General features: G+C 58.1%; 2 protein-coding genes and 1 pseudogene across 3 annotated transcripts in view; 2 read left to right on the top strand and 1 right to left on the bottom strand.

Annotated features, from left to right (window-relative positions):
* PNMA8C (PNMA family member 8C) overlaps positions 1 to 21,560 on the top strand; it is a 29,181-nt gene extending 7,621 nt beyond the window's left edge. Inside the window, exon 2 of one of the 2 annotated variants that reach the window (XM_058706110.1) lies at positions 21,174 to 21,560. The gene's annotated coding sequence lies outside the window, so the exon portion shown is untranslated. Of the gene's footprint in view, positions 1 to 6,191; positions 6,425 to 21,173 lie in introns of those variants that run through there. The other variant, XM_058706109.1, reaches the window with a different exon arrangement.
* Positions 6,791 to 9,669, top strand: CCDC8 (coiled-coil domain containing 8). Its single transcript, XM_058706107.1, has one exon. The coding sequence runs from the start codon at positions 7,495 to 7,497 to the stop codon at positions 8,959 to 8,961; it is 1,467 nt and encodes a 488-aa protein (XP_058562090.1). The 5' UTR covers positions 6,791 to 7,494; the 3' UTR covers positions 8,962 to 9,669.
* On the bottom strand, positions 16,242 to 18,410 carry LOC131500157 (paraneoplastic antigen-like protein 8B; annotated as a pseudogene).
* Positions 21,561 to 23,217: the final 1,657 nt, after the last annotated feature.

The following is a 23,217-nucleotide window of genomic DNA, read 5'->3' as shown; positions in this document are numbered from 1 at the left end:
CTGCCCCTCCCCACCCCCTCTCTCTCTCTCTCAAAAAAAAAAAAAAAGAATAAAGTTTTTTAATTAAAAAAAAAGAAAAAAGAAAACTCCTGAAAAAGGAACCCTCTAGGGACAGAAATCAGATCCGTGGTTGGGAGTAGGCAGAAGGGGGATGCCACGGAAGACACTAAGGAACTTTCTGGGGGGTGATTGAGTCTTCCATATCTTTTCTTTTTTTTTTTTTTTAATGTTTCTTTATTCTTGAGAGAGTCATAGAAGCAGGTAACACCCGTACCTGATTCTGGGGGTCAGGAGACTACAACGGTAACACCTTCACTTCGGGGATGATGGTTCTTGAAAGACAAGGTCACAGAAGAAAACGTGGATGTTTTCATTTGGAATTTGCCTCATCCGAGGCTGGGGAATTACCTGCCACACCGCCGGGGTCTAGATTTGTTCCTTGCGCCTGTGGTAACAAATTACCACAAACCGGACAGCTCAGAAGAGCAGCAGTTTATTCCCTTGTGGTCCTGGGGGCCAGAAGTGCAACACCAAGGTGTCGGCGAGGCTGAGCTCCCTGTGAAGCCTCTAGGAGAGGATCCTTCCTTCCTTCTTCCAGCTTCTGGTGGCTCCTGGCGTTTTCTGGGGCGCCTGGTGGCTCAGTTGGTTAAGCGACGGACTCTCGGTTTCGGCTCATGTCATGAGCTCACTGTTCATGAGTTCGAGCCCTGCATTGGGCTCTGTAGGGAGCGCAGAGCCTGCTGGGGATTCTCTCTCACTCTCTCCCTCTCTCTCTGTCCCTCCCCTGCTCACATTCTCTCTCTCAAAATAAATAAACTTTAAAAAAAAAAAAAAAGGACACTCCTGATGCCCCACCCAGATAATCTAGGGTAATCTCATCTCAAAATCCTTCATTACATCTGCAAAGATCCTTTTCCAAATAAAGTAACAATTTCAAATTCCAGGGATTTGGACTTGAAATCTGTCGGTAGCCACTATTCAAACTATTACAAGATCTCTGCAACTCCCACCCCTCTTTTAAGGGTCCCTCTATGTTGCTCAAATGGGAGAAACCCTAATGTCCAACGTGGCTCTTTGCAGGTGCTGTGTGGTATTTCCAAGTTCCTCCCCTGTTTCTGCCCAGCCCCACCACCCATCACCTCTGTCAGAGTCACTTGGAGAGATTTTTTAAAGTGTTTATTCATTTATTTTTGAGAGAGAGAGAGGGAGATTGTGAGTGGGGGAGGGGCAGAGAGGGAAGGAGAGCATCCGAAGCAGGCTCCACGCTGACAGCAGAGGGCCTGATGAGGGGCTCAAACTGAACCTGAGATCATGAACCTGAACTGAACCCTGAGATCATGACCTGAACTGAAGTTGGACGCTTACGCGATTAAGCCAGCCAGGCGCCCCAGGAAGATTATTTTTTTTAACACAGTACCCCGCTCCCCACCCTGAGATATTCTGATCCAAAAGGGTGAGCTCGGGAAATTGAGTGATTTCTAAAACTCTCCCCAGTGATTCTAATGTGCAAACCAGATTTGCGAATCACTGCCTTAGAGAAACGTGTCGCGTGAATGGATGAATGAATGAATGAATGAATGATTTTTCAAAAGTACAGCTATTCTAACTGCTGGCTTTGCTTCTACACTTGCCAAACAAGCTCCAGATTCTGGGTTGAAGAGGGGAGAGGCAGGAGTGGCCCGATATGTGGCTGGTTCTGGTGGTCAGAACGGGGATCACAAGGCTGTTTCCTGCCTTGTTTGTTGAGCACCTACTACGTCTTGTCAATTAACCCATTGATTAAAAACTGTAGGTAATTAACATCCTGTTCATCCCAGACAGGGATCTGATTTCTGGGCGTTTGAGACGGAGGACAAGTCTAGTGACTGTGCCAAGGTTACAAATGTCACCTGGGGCAGCCCGGGGCGGTGGGGGAGGAAGTCTTCGCGGATTGCCCACCAACCTTGTTCCCCATCCGCAACCTGCCACAGGCAACTGAGAAAATAAAGGAGCCGTTAAAGGTACAGGGGGTGGAACGTAAGGAACCTGAGTGTTTCAAGGCTCTGTCACTTACTAGTTGTGTGGCTTTCTTTGGCCTCATCTTTTCTCATCAGAAAAATGGGAATAAATACTTTAAGAGGGGTTCTAAGGAGGAAAAGAAAAAAAATGCATAGGGACAGAGACAACGTAGGTGTCCAAAGTGAATAATTATCCGTATCATCATGTTCCCTGCTTTTGGGCACACCGACGAAGGGGGGAGTTGTCACAAAAAAAGAAAATCAAGATTGATCTGCATACACAGATACAGAAAGGCTTCAAGACAGGCTATGAAGTGAAAAAAGCAAAATTTATAGTTAATAGATCTGGTGCAATCCTCTCGTTCATTCACTCAACAAACATTTTGAGCGCCTGGGGTGCCTGGGAGGCTCAGTCGGTTGAGTGTCCGACTTCGGCTCAGGTCATGATCTCGTGGACCATGAGTTAGAGCCCCCCCCCCCCCCCCCCGCCGTTGGGCTCTGTGCTGATGGCTCAGAGCCTGGAGCCTGCTTCGGATTCTGTGTCTCCCTCTCTCTTGTTCCCTGCCCACCTCCTCGCTGTGCTCTGTCTCTCTCTCTCTGTCTCTCTCTGACTCAAAAATAAATAAACGTTTAAAAAAATTTTTTTTAATATTTGAAGCACCTGTCAGTACTGTTCCAGGTTCTGAGAATTTAACAGCGAACAAACTAGAAAAATAGCCCACCCCTCACGAGGCATGTATTCTAATAGTGTGAGACAACAAATAAATAAGAAAATACTAGGAAGTGGTAAGTACTATGATAAAAATAATTCAGAATGATGTGGAAAATCCACCCTCCCCCGGGGGGAAATTCTATAATTACACATGTAAGCTTTATTTATTTATTATATTTTATTATATTTTATATTTTATATATATTTTATTTTTATTATATTTTATTTATTATTATTGATTTATAATAATTATTATTATTTTTTTTTGGAAAAGTACAGAGGTATTTCACTGTGGTTACTTTGGGGCAGGGGGAGGCCGGAGGCTGGCAGAGGGAGACTTGTTTTTCATTTTATACCTTTCTCTAACTTCATTTTCTCTCTTCTTCTTCTTCTTTTTTTTTTTTTTTTTTTTTTTTTTTTTTAGTTTGTTTTAGAGAGACAGAGAGAGGGAGAACAATCGGGGGAGGAACGAGAGAGAGGGAGAGAGAGAGAGAGAGAGAGAATCCCAAGCAGTCTCTGCACTGGGCTTGAACCAGATCACTACCTGAGCCAAAATCAAGAGTCAGACACTCAACCGAGCCACCCAGGCGCCCCAGGGTTGGCAATTTTTGTAAGAGCCTTGACCGTTTGCGGTTTTCATTTCTAAGATAACGTTCCCCTCCCTCCTCTCCCCTCCCCGCCCCCCCCCCCCCCCCCCCCGCCCTCAAGCTTTTTACCAATTACAGAAACCAAATGTCTCATCTGCGAGAGGTCATTCCGCTCGCAAGTCTTGACTTTTCCGACTTGGATTCTTAAACCAGTATTTCTCAAACGGGGGGCCTCGGGATTCTTAGTTTCGGGTGGCTTTTCAGGGAGGCTGATTGGGGAATCGGGCCTAGAGAAAGGAGATGAAGCCTAGAAAAGGCTCTGCCCCGCCCCCGCCGCCCCAGCCCTCCCCTCCCCTCCGTGGGCACACTCGCGCTGCGGAGCGCGTCTCCTCGTTGCCGGGGAGACCGCTCGCGAGGCTCCAAACCTCGCACCAGGGAGGGGCGGGGCGGTGGGAGGCTGGGCGGGGCCTGAGCGCGCCCGCCGGGAAGGAGCTGGTGTGAGCGAGAAAATCCGGCAAAGCCCAACGGCCTGGCTCTGCAAAGGCGAAAACAACCCGAACGAGCCAATACTTGCGCACAGGCCTCGCGGAGATCTTCACCAACCCCCGCCCGCCGAGCATCTCCCTTCCCTTCCCTCTCTCTACACATCTGCCTGGTTCCTTCAAGAATTAAATAAAATCCCACGTCGTGAGTTAAATACAATCACACGTATTCATAGGGCGCTTGGGTGGCTCAGATCGGTTAGGCAGCCGACGCTTGATTTCGGCTCTGATCGTGATCTCACGGTTTGTGGGTTCCAGCCCCACATTGGGTTCTGTGCTCACAGCTCCCAGCCTTCTTCGGATCCTGTGTCTCCTGCTCTCTGCCCCTTCCCCACTTGTTCCGCCCCCCTTCGCTCTCTCTCAAAAAAAAAAATGTTAAAAAAATTTTTTTAATTACATGTGTTCATTTTTACACTTTGTATTTATGTCATTATTTCACAGGTTTTTTTTTAACTATTGCTGAAATTTTTCTTTTTAAACAGATTGTATATTTCATTATAATTGGTTTCCTTTGTAATCCAGTGAATGTAATTCCTTTTTTTTTTTTTTAGTGTTTATTTATTTTGGGGAGCGAGACAGAATGCGAGAGCGGGAGGGGTAGAGAGAGAGGGAGACACAGAATCCGAAGCAGGCTCCAGGCTCTGAGCTGTCAGGACGGAGCCGGATGCGGGGCTCAGTGTCACCAACCGCAAGATCATGACCTGAGCGGAAGTGGAACCTTAACCAACTGAGTCACCCAGGAGTCCCAGTGGACGCAATTCTATGCACTGAAAAACTTTATCTTGAAATGCGACCCATAGCACTTAGGAAGGGTTGGGCGCCTGGGTGTCTCAGTCGGCTGAGCTACTGACCAGCTCAGGTCATGATCTCGCGGTCTGTGAGTTCGAGCCCTGAGTCGGGCCCTGTGCTGATAGCTCAGAGCCTGGAGCCTGCTTTGGGTTCTGTGCCTCCCTCTCTCTCTGCCCCTCTCCTGCTCATGCTCTGTCTCAGAAATAAACATTAAAAAACATTTCTTTTCAAAGAAAGGGTTAAGGATTCCTGAGATGAAGGACCTTGGAGAGGGTAGAGGCCACCCTATATTTGGCAGGTGTAGGGAGTGTAGAATGACCTTGAGCAGAAGGAAATTGCCAAGAGAAGGTGGGCCCATGACATTCTGGGCATTGGGAGCAGCAAGTGCAAAGGCCCTGAGGCTGGTGTCTCTGATGAACAGCGAAGAGGCAGGTGTGTCTGGAGGTGATGGAGTCGGCGAGGAGGAGAGAAGGAAAGAGGAGGAGGTGTGCTAGGGCTTTGTGGACGGTGGTGAGGACTTCGATTTTACTGAGTAAACTGGAGGATTTTTGAAAGAATAGAGACGGCGCTGACTTAAGTTGTTAAAAGATCCCTCCAGCTGCCGGGTTGGGAAGGATTGCAGGCGGTGAGAGGGAAGCAAGGAGCTGTTTGCAAGGGTCCAGTGACCTTGTAGCTCTGAGAATTCATTCTGGGCCCATTCAGCAGGGTGCCTGCTTCCAAGGAAACTCTCCACGCAAGTTAAATGTTACTATTACCAATGCCACCGTGATGCGTACTCGTGCTCGGCTACCTGCCTCAGAGTTCTCTGAGTGGGGCCCCCTGTGTGGGGCACATCCTGGGCCCCACATTCCAGGGATCCCGACCTACTATGTCCGTCTGAGTCTGAGGACCTTTGAGTTAATTTAACTTAGTGAACATTTTTTTGGAACATTTCTGACAGCTAAAAATCCAAGCAATAATTCAAGCAAGAAGATAAAGAGTAAAAAATGCAGGTTTCTGCCACCTCTGGGGATCCCCAGTCTCCCTCCCCAGAAACAGTCACTGTTGGTAGTGTTGTTTTTTTTTTAATGTTTATTTTTGAGAGAGAGAGAGAGAGACAGAGTGAGCAGGGGCAGGGGAGGGGCAGAGAGAGAGGGAGACACCGAACTGGAAGCAGGCTCCCGGCTCTGCACACGGCCAGCACAGAGCCCGACGCAGGGCTTGAACTCACCAACTGTGAGATCATGACCTGAGCCAAAGTTGGACGCCCAACCGACTGGGCCACCCAGGAGCCCCTGTCAGTGTTTGTCCCTGTGAGGAGTACATGCACACACCTAGGTCCTTTGCCCCCCCCCCACACACACACACACACACATCATACTGTTTCAGATTCAAAGCCAGGTCCCATCGTTTCCGGTAGTGGGACCTTGAGGCAGGGATTTTACATTCTCAGCTATAAAATCAGAGTCATCACCACTCTACCTACATCATAGTGTTACAGCGAGGATGTCATGAGTTGATTCGTAGAAAACACCTACAACCGTACCTAGGACATACGAAACCTGACCATCCTTCTTTCCACTAGTTACTTCTTTTTACGTGGCTGCATAGTATTTCACTGGGAGAACCGGTCAACCGGGCCAGTCCCTCCTGATGAACACTGAAGTCCATTCATTCACGCGAACATCTTTACTGAGCCCCTACTGTGTGCGGAGTCCCACGCTGGAGGCTGGCACAAGAAGGCCCTGGTACCAATTCCTCCGCCAAGACGCATGGCAGGTACCCAAAGTCCCATGGTGCGAAAGGGTAACGGACACCGCCAGTGGCCTTCAAAAGGACTGCCCCGTTAGCGCACCCACCTTCCAGGGCTTGGCTGGAACCCGCACGTTTAGAATGGCAGGTTGGGGAACTGCCGCCTTTCTGGGGAAAGGTGCTGACGTGGGCCTCGGCGGGCGATGGGCTGGGAAGCGACGGCCCCAGCGAGGCCCGCAGCGCGGCCACACCCCTGTGCGGGAGGGGAGCGAGGGCGCCCCGAAGGGAGTGGACAGCCCCCCTGTCAGTCTTCCCGAGTCGGGGAGTGTAAGATGAGAAGGGGGAAGGTGGGCCTCACCCTCGGGGAGAGAGCGAGGAGGAACTTCCTGCCCGCGCGCGCGCTCCTCGGTGCCGAGCGCACGGGCTGGGAGGCTGTAGGCGCGTCAAGGTCAGCCTGGACGGGGGTGGCCGCCTGCCTGGGGGCGGGAGACCCTCCCGGGGGGCTGGGCTGCGGCCTCCGAGCGCCTCGGCCATATTGAACAGCCACGGCTGAGTCGTCTTTGTCTGCGAAGTCCTCTCCCAAGCTGCAGGCGAGTCCCCGAGGCAGGAAGAGCCACGGGGCAGCCCGTGCGCCCCAACTCGGAGCCCGGACACCGCGTTCGCAGCTGGCCGGTGGGCTTCGAGCCTCAGGACCCATCTCACCCCCGGCCCACGTAAGCATCCCCGGGGTTGATTCCCGCCAGTCCTTGGTGGGGAGCCGGACTTGACCAAGACTGGACTCGGTTGCGGGCAGAGAAGTTAGGAGGGGCTGGCTCCTCCTTGGCTGGAGAGGTGAGACCCTCCGGGCAGTTCGGCTAGGACCCCCCACCCCCAAGACCCAGGCCTACTTGTAGTTTGGGGTCTTTGCCCCCACCCCAGCTTTCACCCTGGAGATCTTAAAGACCCTCGAGAAAAGCCACGTGGGGGGCTGGTTCCCCTGGGGCTTCCTCCCATCCCCCGACTGCCTGATCCTGTGGAGCGTCCCAGATGTCTGCAAAGACGTGGACCTGGATGTCCTCGTGGAAGCCTTGAAACCCGTGGGGACCTTTAAGAAGATTGGCAAGGTGTTCCGCAGGGAGGAGGACTCCACGGTGGGGATGCTGCAGATCGGGGAGGACGTCGACTATTTGCTCATCCCCCGGGAGGTCAGGCTGGCCGGGGGCGTGTGGAGGGTCATCTCCAAGCCGGCCACCAAGGAGGCCGAATTTCGGGAGCGGCTGACCCAGTTTCTGGAGGAAGAAGGCCGCACGCTGGAGGACGTGGCCCGCATCATCGAGAAGAGCACCCCACACCCGCCCCAGCCCCCCAAAAAGCCCAAGGAGCCCCGAGTGAGGAGGAGAGTCCCGCAAATGGTGACCCCTCCCCCGCGGCTGGTCGTGGGCACCTATGACAGCAGCAACGCCAGCGACAGCGAGTTCAGTGACTTCGAGACCTCCAGACGCAAGGGCGACAAGGGTCACAACGGCCCGGGGCGCGGCAGGAGGGTGCGCAAGATGCCTGTCAGTTACCTGGGCAGCAAATTTCTGGGGAGCGACCTGGAAAGCGGGGATGACGAGGAACTGGTGGAAGCCTTCCTGCAGCGAGGGGAGAAGAAGCCCAGCGCGCCACCTGCCCGCCGCCGCGTGAACCTGCCGGTGCCCATGTTTGAGGACAACCCCAGGCCGCAGCTGTCCAAGGCGGACAGGTGGCGAGAGTACGTCAGCCAGGTGTCCTGGGGGAAGCTGAAGCGGAGGGTGAAGGGCTGGGCGCCGAGGTCCAGCCCCGAGGTGGGCGAGGCCCGGCAGGCCTCTCCCAGGGTGGAGAGGGACGGGGCATGGGCGCCAGGCAGCGCCAGCCTGGGGGATAATGTGGGCAACGCAGGAGGCGGCCAGGCGCCCGAGACTGCCCCAAGACGATGGAGGCCCAGAATCAACTGGGCCTCTTTCCGCCGTCATAGGAGGGAGGAGGCAGCAGCATGCACAGTTCAGGTGGCAGAGGCTGCAGACGATCAGAGGGCAGAGGCTGCAGACGATCAGAGGGCAGAGGCTGCAGACGATCAGAGGGCAGAGGCTGCAGACGATCAGGGGGCAGAGGCTGCAGACGATCAGGGGGCAGAGGCTGCAGGTAATCAGAGGGCGGAGGCTGCAGGTAATCAGAGGGTGGAGGCTATAGCTAATCAGAGGGCAGAAGCCATACCCGTCCAGGGGGCAGAGGCTGAGGATAATCCCGGGGCAGAAGCCATAGCTGTCCAGAGGGCAGAGGTTGCAAATAATCGGAGGGAAGGGGCTGCAGATAATCAGAGGGCAGAGGCCCCAGTTGTCCAGGAAGCTGAAGCCTCAGCTGCCCGGGTGGCCACAGGGGCAACCCAGGGAGCTAGGGCCCGGAAACAGGTCAAGACAGTGAGGTTCCAGACTCCTGGACGTTTCTCATGGTTTCGCAAGCGGCGGAGAGCCTTCTGGCACACTCCTCGGTTGCCAACCCTGCCGGAGAGAGTCCCCAGGGCAGGCGAGGCCAGGAGCCTTAGGGTGTTGAGGGCAGAGGCCAGAGCAGAAGCGGAGCAGGGAGAACGAGAAGACCAGCTGTGAGGTGAGGGCAGGGTGCCCCAGACCACACCGCCACCGGCCACGCTCTCGGCCACGCAAGGCACGGTCCTCCTCTCCCGCACTTGGATGGAGACGCTCTTCCTGCCTCCGTACTTGAAAATGGAGGTTGGGGCGCCTGGGTGGCTCAGTCGGTGGGGCATCCGACTTCGGCTCAGGTCATGATCTCGCGGTTTGTGAGTTCGAGCCCCGCGTCGGGCTCTGTGCTGACAGCTCGGAGCCTGCTTCGGATTCTGTGTCTCCCTCTCTCTCTGCCCCTCCCCTGCTTGCGCTCTGTCTCTCAATAATAAATAAACGTTAAAAAAATAAAAAAAATTTAAAAAAAAGAAAGAAAATGGAGGTGAAGCAAGGGCCAGGCCATGGACCTCCCCCCTCTACCCCACATCCCTCTTTCTTGCTAAAATTCGTTCATGCATTGAGCGTTTTTAAATACAGACTCTTTCTGGACACCCAAAAAATGTAAAGAAAGAGACCCATGGGGAAGAGTTGCATCACCTATGATCTGAACTTGCTCATATGCAGCTTTAGGTGCTTGGCTTGAAAAAAAAAAGGGAGGGGGGGAAGGCTGGGGAGAAATTCCCTCCCCTCCCCTTTCCCCCTCTCCTTTCTGCCTGCGCACTTAGCATTGACGGCCTCCTTGAACTTAAAAAATGGGCGCAAGCCAACATGCAAATAAAAATGTTTACAAAGCGATCTTTTCCTGGCTTTGGGCCTGGCCACTGAGGAATGCGCCAGGGTGATCTTGTCACTCCCTTGTGTCCCCTCCAGTCCCACCCTCTAAGATGGTGACCTGTGTTTATGTCACTTTGCGGGCCATTCCCTCCCTTCCCCGCCCCCCCCATCCCCCGCCCCCGGCTGTGCCCCCTGGGTTCGGGCCCAGGGCCTGCAATTTACACATTTCACCTGACCCTGGTTACAAGGTAGAGAAGAAGGGGACCCTGTCCACAATTCAGATTCCGGGTCCCTTCACACCAGAGCTGCGGATTCGCTGAAGGTGGCTGTGCGGCCCAGGAATCTGTTTCCATTAAGCCCCACCAACATCCCCAGGGGCAGACTGGCCACAGGCCACATTGGAAACGCTTTGCAGGGCGCCTGGGTGGCTCAGTCCGTCGAGCGTCCTTGACTTCAGCTCCGGTCATGATCACTATGGTTCGCGGGTTTGAACCTCACGTCGGGCTCTGTGCTGACAGCTCGGAGCCCGGAGCCTGCTTCGGATTCTGTGTCTCCCTCGCTCTCCACCCCTCCCCCGCTCGCGCTCTGTCTCTCAAAAATGAATAAACGTTAAAAAAACTCTTTGCAATAGAAACAGTCCAAAAAGCAGGATTGCGGCGTAGCATGTAGTGGGCTGTGACTGGCGCTTATAATCAGGGAGAGATTGGGTTGCTAAGGCCCCGTGGGCACTGGCGGGCATCTCTCTGTGTCCCCCAACCCCAGCTCCACCAGGGAAAACCAGCAAACGGCCACACCCCAGCCTAGCTGAAGGCCGGAGGAAAGGGAGGTCGTGGAGCAGGGAGGCCTGAAGGCCAGCCCTGTCCTGTGCCTGCACTCCTGGCCTGAGCTTCTCAGTTTTGTTTTGGAACTAAAGAATGACATGCTGTCACCTGCTCCCTCCCCGGAAGTAGTCGCTGCTAAGAGGCCCTTTGCACCTGTGGGGTTTGGAAGAAAGACAGGGTGTGGACCCCACCGGGAGGGATGGACTTGGCTGCGGGCGAGGGAATAACCAGGCTGGACCCAGCCATTCCTGGAGTGCCCAGCCTTCCGGCATCCAGGTGGTGGTGGCCTGGGGTCTGTGACTGCTGCCCGTCTGGGAGAACAGCAGCCATGTGACCACGGGGGGGCCTAGCCGGCTTGGGTTGCCGGGAGGTGACAGAAGGTGGGAGCAGAGATTGCCAGAGACACCAGGAGAGGCTCAGGGGTCTGGGGCAAAGCCAAACACCCGCCGATTCTCGGTTTGTCGCTCACACCCCAGCGTTACAGGCACGAGCATACATCAAGGCCCGGAAAGCAGAGGTCCCTGGGGTTACCTGAAATTCTACCAGGGTTTTTATACTATTTTTTTTTAAGCTTGTTTATTTTGAGAGAGAGAGCACGCACAAAGGGGAGGGGCAGAGGGAGGGAGGCAGAGAATCCCAAGCAGGCTCCACGACGTCAGGGCTAAGCCCAACACGAGGCTCAAACTCACAAACCGTGAGATCACGACCTGAGCCGGAATCAAGATTCCCACGCTTGACCCTCGGAGCCACCCAGGTGCCCCAATACTATTTATAATCCAAGGGGATTTCATTTACGGCTTGAAGGGCCCAGTCCCCAAATGCAACCCACCTGATGCCTCCAGGGCTGTGGTTTCACACATACCAGGATTGTCCTGGAGAGAAGCCCCAGAAAACTAGAATGTCGTCTCCAGACCAGGCTTTGTCTGGATGTGCCCAGCCACCCCTAGACGTCCCCAAAGGGAAAAATAATGGAACACCTCCACCCTGCAACACGGTGGTGTGATATGACAGGAGAAACCTGTCTTGGGGGGACAGAGTAAGGAGGGATTTGGAGCCTGGGTCACCCCTAGCACCAACCCTTACAAACTGTGCAAACTTGGCTGGTTACTTAACCTCTTTGTGCCCCTACTTACTCATCTGAAAGGGGGATCTTTATAGATACGAAGCTTTCCTCCCAGGGCTGGTGAAGGACTGAAGGAGATATAATGTGTTGGAATTCAAATCCGCCCCCAACGGACATCATCTGTCCTATTCCTGTTATACATCAGAGGCGGTCAGTTCCTCACGAGACATCTCAGCCCTGATTGGGGCCCCGGGGACGGTGCTTTCCCCATCCTGGCTGGTGTGGAATGACCCGGGAGCTTTCAAACACCCCCCGCCCAGCCCGCACGCTCAGAGACGCTCACCGAACTGGCGCAGGTGTGGCTGGGGCATCCAGAGCCCTAAGGCTTCCAGATGATTCCACTGTGCACCCGGGACTGCGAACGGATCCCCCCAGGGCTCCGGGAGATAATCAGACCCCACAGCAGACCCGTCTCAAGCTGGGCGTGCATCAGAATCATCTGGAAGGCCTTCTAAGACACAGACTGCAGGATCCCAACCCCAAGTCATTCCTTCCGTCTGGGGTGGGCTCAAGGATATGCATCTCCAGCTCCAGCGGAGGCTGACGCTGCTGATCTCGGGACCTCCCTTGACGGGCCGCTGCCTGACGTTCAAAGGCCACGTGGAGCTTTGGCCCTTTAAGGTCCTGGGCCAGTGGCTGCAGCCTCCGGCGCCCTCCGGGGGAGCCCGCGCCGCGCGCCTTTAACCAGCGGTCCTGGGGCGCCCCCTGGCGGGAGGCGCGGGAGCCGCAGGTCGTGCGGGCGCTCTCCCCTCTCGCGAGCGGTGGGACGTGGGCAGGGGGCGGCGCCGGCCGGCCCTGGAGCCCTCGACCTCCCCTCCGGAAGATGTGGGAGCCCACCCCATTCCCAGCAGTGCCGGGACCCGAGCTGGCCGACGGGGCGGACGGGTCCGGCCCGAGCGTGCGGGCCGAGGTGGGGTCGGGGACGGGATAAAGGGACACCGCGGCCACGTGGGCTGGAACGGTTCCGCGGTTCCGCGAGGGAGCCCCGGAGGAGGACGAATCCGGCTTCGAGCTCACTTTCCTCGTCTGGGAAATGGCAGTGAAAACCTGCCTTCCTCCAATTCCCCCGCGCCTAGTCTGTGCGCAGAATCCAATAAGGACGCACACGACGGCCCGAATCTGTCCCCCACCAAGTGACCCCGCGGGGACACAAACAGCGCGGGAGGCCGGCCCCGGTGGGGTCCGTGATCCCACGTGAGCGCCCCCTGGGCTCGCGCCTCCCGAGGGAGCCTCCCTCGGGCGCCCGCCCGCCCCAGCCCTCACCTCTTCGGCTCTTCGCTCAAAGGTCGCCTTGTCAGCGAGGGCTGCCTGGCCCCCCGGCCCCCGAACTAGGCGCCGATCGCAAACCCTGCGCCGCGCATGCTCGCCCCGCGGCCTCCCGGTGTCGTGCATCCGCGTGCACTTCTCCGGCAGCGTCTTTTGTCCGTCCCCGGGCCCACAACGCTCCGCAAGGGTCTGCACTTGGCGTGCGTCCTGCCGCCGCGCCAGCGCCGAGCACCGGGCCTGGCTCCGGGTCCCGCGCGGCCCGCCCCGTCCCTCCCGCCTCCTCCCGGCCGCCACCGAGAGGTGTCCTCGGTGTCCTCGGGGCCGCGGGCCCTCGGGCGCGGGGGACAGCGGGAAGGCGGGGGGCGGGGGACGGTGTCCGGGAGCCGCTCGCGCTGCGGCGTGGGCGGCAGGGACGCGGGCCCGGGGCTCCCGGGTCTCTCCTCGGGGAAGTCTGCTGCTTGGTGGAACCCTTCAGCGCGGCGACCTGGGCTCCGGGCTGCGGCGGTACCTCCCCCGGGGGCCCCTGGGCCACCTCCCCTGTCCTTCTGCACTTTGGCCCGCGATGGCCGCGTCACCCATTCCCTCCACGACCCCCCCCCCCGACAGATACAGTCAGTGGGTCATCTGGAAACGCGTGGGTGTGGCAGGTGGCTGTCAGAGCTCTGAAAAAGGGGGCATGTGAGGGGAGGGTTACATTTTTCGCGGGGTGGTCGGGGAAGCCCTCCCTGGGACTGGGACAGTTGGACAAAGGCTGGAATGAAGTGAAGGATGGAGCCGTGCAAACATCCTGGGGAGAAGCATTCCAGGCTGTGGAAGGGGTGGGGGTGGGGGTGGGCAGCAGGTGCAAAGGCCCTGAGGCAGGAATAGACCCCAAATGTTAATCTGTGGGGACAAAAAAACTCTAAAGGGTTTGGGGAAGGGAGACACCGAATCACACATCAGACTGATCTAAAAGGGCCCCTCTGTGGCCCGTAGCCATGTATGGATGAGGACTCCGAAGGGAGGCAGGACCCCCAGGGAGGAGTGGAGATAGTTCCCCTCAGTCTGGGTCCATGGCAGATCGATGGCACAAGGGCCAGGGGACAGGCCTTGAGCTGAAGTGTGGGAGTTGGGTGCTGGGCATAGACAGCAACAGGCCACAGAGCAGGGTGAAGCATGCACCCTGAGGTGGGAGGTGGAGAAGGAGGCCAGGAGTGGGGGCAGAGAAAAGTCGAAGCATGGCAGGATTTATACGGCTGCAGTTAGGCCAGGGGCCTGGGTGGGGGTACGGCCATGGAAGGACACTGGGGGCAAAGCAGTGACAGGGCAGTCCCAGGGTGGTGGCCCAACCTCAGACACTCCCCTCCCCCATCGTCCAGAGCACATTGAGGCCAGACCAGAAGGCTCCATTCTCTTTCCTGAGGGGCCCCAGGGGACAGGGGCTCCAGGAGAGGAGCCCAGAGATGCTCCGCCCTCCTGCCCCGCCCCCAGGCGGCTGCAGAGGCCACTCAGACCAGGGCCATCGCCCCCTGGGAGGACAGGCTTCCTCCCCAGCCCCAGGGCATCCTGACTGCTGCCAGGTGATCTCAGTCACTGTCCCTTGGAGGTCCCTGCAGCCCTGAGGGAGACTCCTTCCCGTGCAACTGAAGCATTCTGGTGTCCCGAGGTGGGGGTAGGACAGTGCAGTCCGGCCATGGGGACACCCCCAGGCCCCTGTGCCATCCTGGAGACGTGGAGGGAGGGCCCTCCTGGCACGATGGGCCCGTCACCGCCTGGGGACGGGAACTCTGGCCCAGGCACACACGCAGCCCCAGGATGAAGGGACGAGAAACAGCAGCCAGCCCAGAACCAGGGTCCACTTCCCCACCCAGACAGCGCCGGGCACCGAAGCAGCTACGCGGGGACAGCAGGTGCTGACTGGACAGCGCAGAGCCAAGAGCCTGGGGGATCAGGGCTGGGCTGCAGCTCCCTCCTGGGGACATTCCGTCCTCTCAACACAAGACCCTGGGCGGCTCCTGCACTGGCTGGACTGGCCCTGCCCCCTCAGGCGCCCCCTCAGGGTCCTTCCCGTGTTTAATTCACTCAGAGAGAGAAACGGGGACCCTTCATCTTCTTAAGCCGGGGCTGCAAAGCCAGCGCCTAGGGGTCGGTCAGCCCACGGGACCCGAGGAAGGGGACAGCTGTAGGGACAACGGGGATGGGGGGTGAGGGGACCCCAGGCCTGTTGGAGGTGCGCTGCCCTCACTGCCACGGACAGAAGCCAGAAATCTGGATTTTATGTGATCTACCCAGAGGTGCAAATTTTGGCCAATAATTGAGATGTCTGGGAATCCCTGGGCGGCCTGAGTGGCAGATTCAGCCTGGGACGGTGGCAGGTGGCTGGCCTTGGCCTTGAGGAGCTGGGTCCCTTGCCTCAGCTGTGGCTGAGGGGGGCAGGGCTGGTGCTCTTTCCCTTTCTTCCTCCTCCTCCTCCCCTGCCCCCACCCTTCCCACCTCTCCTCTCTTCTCTTCTCCCATGGGACCTCTCCCCTCCCCTAGGGGCTGCCCCCTGTGTCCCTCACATTCCTCTCTCTGGAATCATCTCCTCCCCCAAGCAGGGAGGATCAGCCTTCAGGCCTCGGCTACACTTGGGGAGAGTGGGTGTCAACCCTGCCCAGCTGGGTGGCGGGGGCTCCATCCCAGTTCCCAGGCCCCGTGACACTGGCTGGAGTGGGGGGACAGTGGCCCACAGATGCTGGCCAGAAGCAGGTCTCCAGAACCATGAGGGCCTCACGGAGAGCCAGAAGGAACTCTCTGGCATGGCTGGCCTCCCCACTGCCCCATGTCCCCCCACTGTCAACCCCCCCCATGCTAACCGGGTGCCACCTGGGTGGCCCGAGACACCGGCCCATCACCTGGGGCTGCTGCCTTCCGGAGGGGCCGAATCTCTCCCCTTCTTCCCTGGGGATCGTCCCGCCACCTGCAAAGGAGGGACAGAGAGGGACCCGGGAGGCCGGCGGCGGGTGGCTCAGCAGAGCGCGGGTCCCAGGGTGAAGCCAGGAGCCCGCCTCTGTCGCAGGGCGTCGCGGGAGGGCGTTGCAGGGATGGGGGGGTGAGGCCGCGCGTCTCCGGGTTCCCCTAGCGGCACTGGGGGGCAACCTCTGGCCGCCACGACCCTTCTCACTACCGGCCGACTTGGAGACGGGGGTGGGGGAGGGTGAGCAGCTGACCCCTGGCCTCGCCGGCCTCCGCAAGGGCCCCGGCGCCCCTTCTTTTCCCGGTTCACCGCCTTCCCCTCGGGAGCGACGCCAGCCCCACCCCACCCCCACCCTGCCGCGGCCTCCGCCTCCGCCTCCCCTGCCCCCACCCCGGCTCCTGCCCGAGCCCGACGGGGCGGCGCCCGCTTGGCCCGCGGCCTCCTGGACGCCCCGGCCTCGGGCCCCGACTCCCCGCTCCCCGCGGCCTCCGGCGCCGCCTCCGAGCCCGCGCCCCGCTCGCCTCCCGCGCGCCCGCACCTCCCGCCTTCCCAGGCGCCTTCCTTGGCGTCGCTCGTCAGCCCCGCCGGGTCCCCGCGCCCGTGGAGGGGGGCTCGGGCTCGGCCAGGCTGGAAATGCGCTCCCGGCGGCTCCCGCGGCCCGCGGCCTTCCGCAGGACCACGGCGTCCACCCGGCGGCCCGCCTCGTCCACCTTCTCGCGGGCTCCGCGAGTGTCCCGGCGCGGGACGGGCAAGACCGCGGGGAGGGCCTCTGTCTGGCCTCGCTTGTCGCTGCAGCCCAGTGACTCCATCACCCAAGCGACTTTCAGCATCTCCCCTCCCCGCCACGGGCCCACGGGGCCCACGGGTCCGCACAGGCCGCCATGGCCACAAACTCGGGACTGTCCGCCCTCTCGTCTCCTGGCTCCCCGCGTCGCTGTCCCTGGGCTCCTGCTGCCACGTGTCTCTCACCGCCAGCAGGGCCACTAAAGCCGGGCCGCGCCCCGCTGGGCGCCAGGCTTCTCGCTGTGGAGGCTGAGGGCCTCGCCCCCCCGGGGCTCTGCCTCCGCCCGCTCCTGCTTGGCTTTGTCCGTCCCGTCACCAGGGCCAAGAACTCGCGGGGACCCGCTCCTCCGCCCGCGTCGCTCTGCAGGGTCCACTCCTTCTTCCTGAGCTCCTTGGCGGCCTCCTGGAGCGGGCGTGGAGTCCTGGATCACCAGCCCCAGAGAGTCGTCCGACTCCCGCCTGGCTCTCTCTCCTGGCCCTGCTGGGCCCACCTGTTGCCTCTGGCTGTGTTTCTGCGAGGCCGGCGGCCCTTCCCTGGGGGGAGCCGGCCTGCCTGGGGGCGGGCCCTGAGCCCTGGGCCTGGGTCTCCCAAGCGAAGCGAAGCGGGAGAGGGGGCGTGCCCCCGGGGCCTCCAGCGCCTGCGGCCCGCCTCCGAGGGCCCCTCATCCAGCAGCAGGCCTTTTATCTGCCTCAAGACCCTTGTGTCCTCCGCGCGGTCGTGACACGGGACCCTCCGGACGCCGCCCTTGCCCGGGATCTGTCTGGGCACGGAGGCGTGATTTATGGCCTCGGCCAACTCCACCGGGCGGCCTCGGCCTTCTGGTCCCTCGCGGCCCTAGTGTTGCACAGCCTGCACGTGCTGGGGGGGAGGGCAGGAAGGCCGGCTGCAAGACGGCTTCGACGGCCGCCTCCTCCAGGCCCTCTGGGATGCCGGTGACCAGTAGGGCCCCGTGCGTGTCCGCGCGCAGCCCCCTGCCCCAGTGGCGCAAAGCCTGGTGGCCATGGTGCCTCCTGCCCCAGGGCGCAGATCGCAGCGGACTCGGGCTGGGGCGCCCTGTGCAAATCCGGCCCTGGAACAGCGCTGCAGGCCTTGGGGTGCAGGTTCCAGCGAATGTGGCAAGGCTGAGAGCTAGGGGTCTCGGGGCTCCCTCTGCCTCTAGCCGGCTGATGCGGCGGCCTTTCTGACGCCCCCTCTCCTGGGCTGTTGGAGGATCCGCGGGGGGGGGGGGGGGGGGGGGCGGGGGGGGAGGGGCTACGTGTCACGTTCAGGGATGCCGCCAGCCCGCTGCGATGCCCTTTTTCCCTGACAGCGGCCTGAGTGACGCGGCTCCTGCTCAGGTGCCCCGGAGGGCGGCGCCGTGGCCACCTTAGCGGCGAGGGGAGGGGAACGGGCCCGGCCGAGTCTGGGCGCTCACCTGCTCTCCAATCCAATCCGAGCAGTGGCGAGGCGACCTGACTTCTAGGTCCTCCGCCTGCGCGGATGGGCGCGCCCCTCCCCCAGCTGGGCCGGGTCTCCGTGGTAACGCTGCGGGCTGGAGCGGGAGTCAGCGTGGCTGGGGTCCCAAGTGCTGCTCCAAAGGACAGGAGGAAAGGACGTGGAGACGGGCGGTCCCACCTGCACTGATGAGCCCAAAAAGGCCAAATCCACAGGGGACAGCGAGACGTCAGGACCGGACCTCCATGGTCCCCTTCGGGACAGTCCAGGTTTCAGCCGGATGTAATCCCGTCCCCTGTGTACAGGTGGAAGTCAGGATGTGACGCCGAAGTCTAGGAGGCCTTGGCCTCACACAGTGGTACCAGGACTCATTCTCGGGGAAGGAGCCTTGTTCAGCATGACGGGTGTCACCCAGGCATCAGTAAGGGTCCGCGGGCTTCACATGTGAGATGTATATATCATGAGGGTATACAGACCTCATTCCCGGAGACCACGCTTCATTCTTGCTCGTATTCCTGGGTCGGAAATGGCACCTACAATCAGTCGTGTGTGTGTATATATATCTATATCATTTTGTATGTGTATGATCTTCAGTGAGATCAGACCTGAATTCCGGTTCCCAGAGAAAGCATTTGCCCCTGGCCGGGGGCCATTCACGGGTGTGAATATCACAGGTACTCTAAACACGTTTCTTTCACGTCGTTTATCTGCCCACTCTATGTAAATCAGGCTCTGTGGTCCAGCCGTCCCATGTCTATCCTGGTTCTCCTTCTCCAGTCCCCCCGCCTCCCCCAATCCCGGGAAGGTTTCTGAACTGCCCCCAGGCCTGGGTTCCGCTCCTCTGTTATACGGCAATAACCATGAACCCTACCTCCTAGGACTCTGATGGGGGTTAAAGTGGACGATCCATGAAAACCCTTTGGAACAGATGCTGACCCAGAGTGGGTGTTCCCTAGAAGGTCACCGCCGTGGAAATCATTTATTGAGAACTTAGCATTATATAAGCATTTGTTAAATAAAACGAGGCATCCAAACACCTTGGGCTTTTTTTGTTCTTTTTTCTTTCTCTTTTATGTAGGAAGAGAGTTTATAGCAATGTTACCATGGCAACGGGGGGGGGGACCAAACTGCTTACTCACTTCCCTACCAACCCCCCTGAAGCCCTTCCTATTTTCCCTGCTTTTCCCTTCTCTTACCTTCCTGATCCCCCAGTGGATGGGACCCTTGTCTCCAGAGCAAAGTGGTCCAACAGAAATCTAATTGGAGCCCCAAATGCAAGCCACATGTGTAATGTTGAATTTGTTCTGGCCGCCTTCAGTAAATACAAGGAAGCAGGGGGATTTCATTTCATTCTAAGAACAGGCTTCATGGGGTGCCTGGGCGGCTCAGTCGGGTAAGCAACCGACTTCAGCTCAGGTCACGACCTCACGGCTCAGTTCCTGAGTTCGAGACCCGCGTGAGCGCTGAGCCTGCTTTGGATCCTCTGTCCTCCTCTCTCTCTCTCTCTGCCCCTCCCCTGCCCGCCCTATCTTAACAATAAAATAAAATGATTTTTTTTTAAAAAAGAATGGATTTCATGTATCCTGAAATGTACACAATACGACCATTTACGTATCATCAATTTGAAACAATTATTTTTTTTAGTTTATTATTCTTGAGGGAGAGAGAGAGAGGGAGAGAAGGAATCCCAAGCAGGTTCCTTGCTGGGACGCCCATGAACAGCCCTGACTTGTTTCATATCTTCCATGCCCCTCAGATGTACCACCAGGCATTCACGTCTGTGCAGAATCGATTTACAAGGATCTGAGCCCAGAATCCAACTCTGCTTTATACATAAACACGATGCATCTTTTTTTTTTAATTTTTTAAAAAGTTTTTTTTTTTTTTCATTTTTGAGACACAGAGAGAGAGAGACAGAGCGCAAGCAGGGGAGGGGCAGAGAGAGAGGGAGACACAGAATCCGAAGCAGGCTCCAGGCTCCGAGCTGTCAGCACAGAGCCCGATGCGGGGCTCGAACCCACAAACCGTGAGATCCTGAAGTTGTCACGGAACCAGGCTGGATGGAACGCTGGCGGAAAAACCAAGCGGCACTCAGAGATCTTGGTGGATCGGAGATTCATTTAACACCGGCGGGCTCAGAGGAGACCGTTTCTCCAAAGATCTGAGCCCCGAATGCGAGTGGGAAGGGTAATTTATAGTTGTAAGCCTCCATATTTCGGGGGGGTGGGGGGGAGGGTTCGCGCACGCAGCAAACAAAGGAAGAAGAATCCAGACGAGGGGTCTCTAAGCTAGAGACCAGAGTTTGTTTTAGCCCCATGGGCCACCTTTGGCGTATTTTATTCACTTGTCCAACAACGTGAGCTGAAGTTGGACGCTTAACCGACTGAACCACCCAGGCGCCCCCACGACACGTCTTTCCAAACACGGTTTTCATTGCCACTGACCATGCCCGCTTTTATTCTAGTGTCTGTGCCCCACTTCCAAGTAATTCCATCTGGCCTCCCCTCCCCTTACCTCTACATCCACACTTGGTCATGAACGGCAGGTGCGATCATCTGTCCTCTTCACCCCACTTTCTGGCTGCTGTGTCCCCCCAGAAGCTGGCCCCATTCATTTCTCTCCCGGGAGGCGGGGGGGGGGGGGGGGACGGGAAGTGGGGCAGAGTGGGTGGGGACATGGTCCCAGAAGCCAAGTAGAGAATTAGAGAGTCTCAGAAACTTCCGGAAGAAGACTGTGGCACCCAAGAAACGGAAACATTGCAGAAGCTCCAGGGCACAGGATCGGAGTAGGCCTTGAACTCTGAGCCCTGTGAGCGAACGATCACACGGGCACCAGCCAGGCAGGGCGATAGGAAGCCCGAATGTCCTGCCCAGCCCTGGCTGTTGCCTCCACGGTTCCCATAGAAACAGCTGGAAGAGAAGGGCATATCGAATGCTTGGCACAATTCTTCTCCCACCTCCCTGTGTCTGAGGGGAAGGAAAACAGAACGAAACAAAAAACCCGAGCCTACTTGTTAAGTGGTAAAAGCAACCATTGAGACAGGGGTTCTCATAGTGTGTTCCAGGAACCCTTAGGGGTTCCCAGAGGCATTTCAGGGGGCCCATGGGATCAAACCCGTGGTCACGAGAGGACTAACGCGTTATTTGCCTTTTTCACTCTCAGTCTCTCCCCAGTGTTCGGTGGGATTCTCCAGAGGCTACGCGGCGTGGCGATGTTGCAACTGGCTGAATGCAGAAGCAGGTAGGAGGGTCCAGTAACCTCTGTTGAATCAGACACGAAGGAGATTTGCAAGAACGTAACACAACGCCGTTCTCCTCTTGAATTGGTTGATTTGGGAAAATAATAGCTATTTAATCAATTAATTAATTTAGTTTTTTGATGTTTTCATGCATCTTTGAGAGAAAGAGAGAGACAGAGCGCGAGCAGGGGAGGGGCAGAGAGAGAGGGAGACACAGAATCGGAAGCAGGCTCCAGGCTCCGAGCCGTCAGCACAGAGCCCGACGCGGGCCTCGAACCCACGGACCGCGAGATCGTGACCTGAGCCGAAGTCGGACGCTTCACCGACTGAGCCACCCAGGCGCCCCAGAAGTTTTATTTTTAATTTTTTTTTTCAACGTTTTTTATTTATTTTTGGGACAGAGAGAGACAGAGCATGAACGGGGGAGGGGCAGAGAGAGAGGGAGACACAGAATCGGAAACAGGCTCCAGGCTCTGAGCTGTCAGCACAGAGCCCGAACCGGGGCTCGAACTCACGGACCGCGAGATCGTGACCTGAGCCGAAGTCGGACGCTTCACCGACTGAGCCAGCCGGGCGCCCCTGGATAACTTGTCTGAGAGCTGTTCCCCGCTTTGGTTACTCAAAGCGTCCTTTGCTTAGAGCCCTTGTGGGTAACGTGTCTCAGAGGGACCGTCGTTAATACGTCTCGTCTGTAATTCTGCCCGCCGGGTGGAATTGCACAACGAGAACTCAGCCCATTTTACCTTTTTATCGTCCCCTCCTCCAAGGCGAGACACCGATCATGGTTTTAAGACACGGCTGCAAGTTCCGGGTCGTCCCTAGAGGTGCGGGTCCGCATCCCCCTTCCTTGAACCTGAACCTGGGCGAGCTTTGCGGCTGCCCCCAGTGATAACGTGTGGCGGGAAGGATGTCCTGGGGCTTCCAAGGCCAGCAACGGAAGGCTTTTGTGTGCAACTCAGCTGCTGGGCTGCGAGGACGCCTGATTCACACGGATAGACCACTTGGAGGCACGCCAGTCCTCCGGTCAGGCCACCCCACACCAGGCCCTGGACACAGGAGAGACGAAGCTTCCAAGGGCTCCCAGACCTTTGATGTTGGTGTCACCTCGACCAAGGCCCCAGACCTCGTAGGGCTGAGAGAAGCTGTTCCCAACGGCGCCCTTTCAGCTCTGTTGACCGCAGAATCCGTGAACGTAGGCAAAAGTTGTGGTTTTATGGCACGCTGCTAAAGACGTGACGATCCACACCCTCGCCCTATCCTCTTGGGCCGAGTGGGGCAGTCCCTGGCACGCGTCCCAGATGCAGATTGCCGGGAGGTAGGGTCTGTGGACTGCTCACTCTCCCAAGTCCCCCAAGCCACCCAGTGCAAGGACTGTCCCCGTTCACGTCCCCACCGTTAGCGCTTGAGGATTCCAGGGCCCCGACCCCCTCTCCCAACGCGGGACGTCATCCAGCCTTCGAAGATTTGTCTGTCTAATGAGTGCAAGGTGATGGCTCCTTCCTTGTTCCCTTCCCGCCGTTGTAGGACCTGCCATTTGCCCAAGACGGGGGACAGAGTTGGGGGAGGGGGTCCCAGGCAGGACACCGTGGTCTCAGGTTCAAGGATCAGATCTATCTCGCCCCGGGGCGGGGGGGGGGGACCCAAGCGGGCTGGTGTCAGAGGTTTGCTCCGTTCAAGTTGAGACATTGGGCTCGCACCTGCCCATGACATGATCCCACTGACACACAGACCAACACGTTTACAAAAACCCCTGCACCCCTCACACACACCCACCTCTAACACACATCACACACACCTAGAGACACACACAGAAACCCAGTGTCCGCTATCCCTCGCCCACTCTCGCCCCGCTATGGGAGCCAGGAGGTCGTTCCTGCCCGTGCAAGGACAGAGCCCGCCCCAAGTGGCCTGCCAGACTCTCCCTCAATCCCAGCAGAGCCACCCAGAACTCGCCCTAGGGTGGGGTGG

Source organism: Neofelis nebulosa, chromosome 17 (genome assembly GCF_028018385.1).
Source record: "Neofelis nebulosa isolate mNeoNeb1 chromosome 17, mNeoNeb1.pri, whole genome shotgun sequence".
NCBI lineage: Eukaryota > Metazoa > Chordata > Mammalia > Carnivora > Felidae > Neofelis > Neofelis nebulosa.
This window is presented reverse-complemented; position numbering and strand designations above follow the sequence as displayed.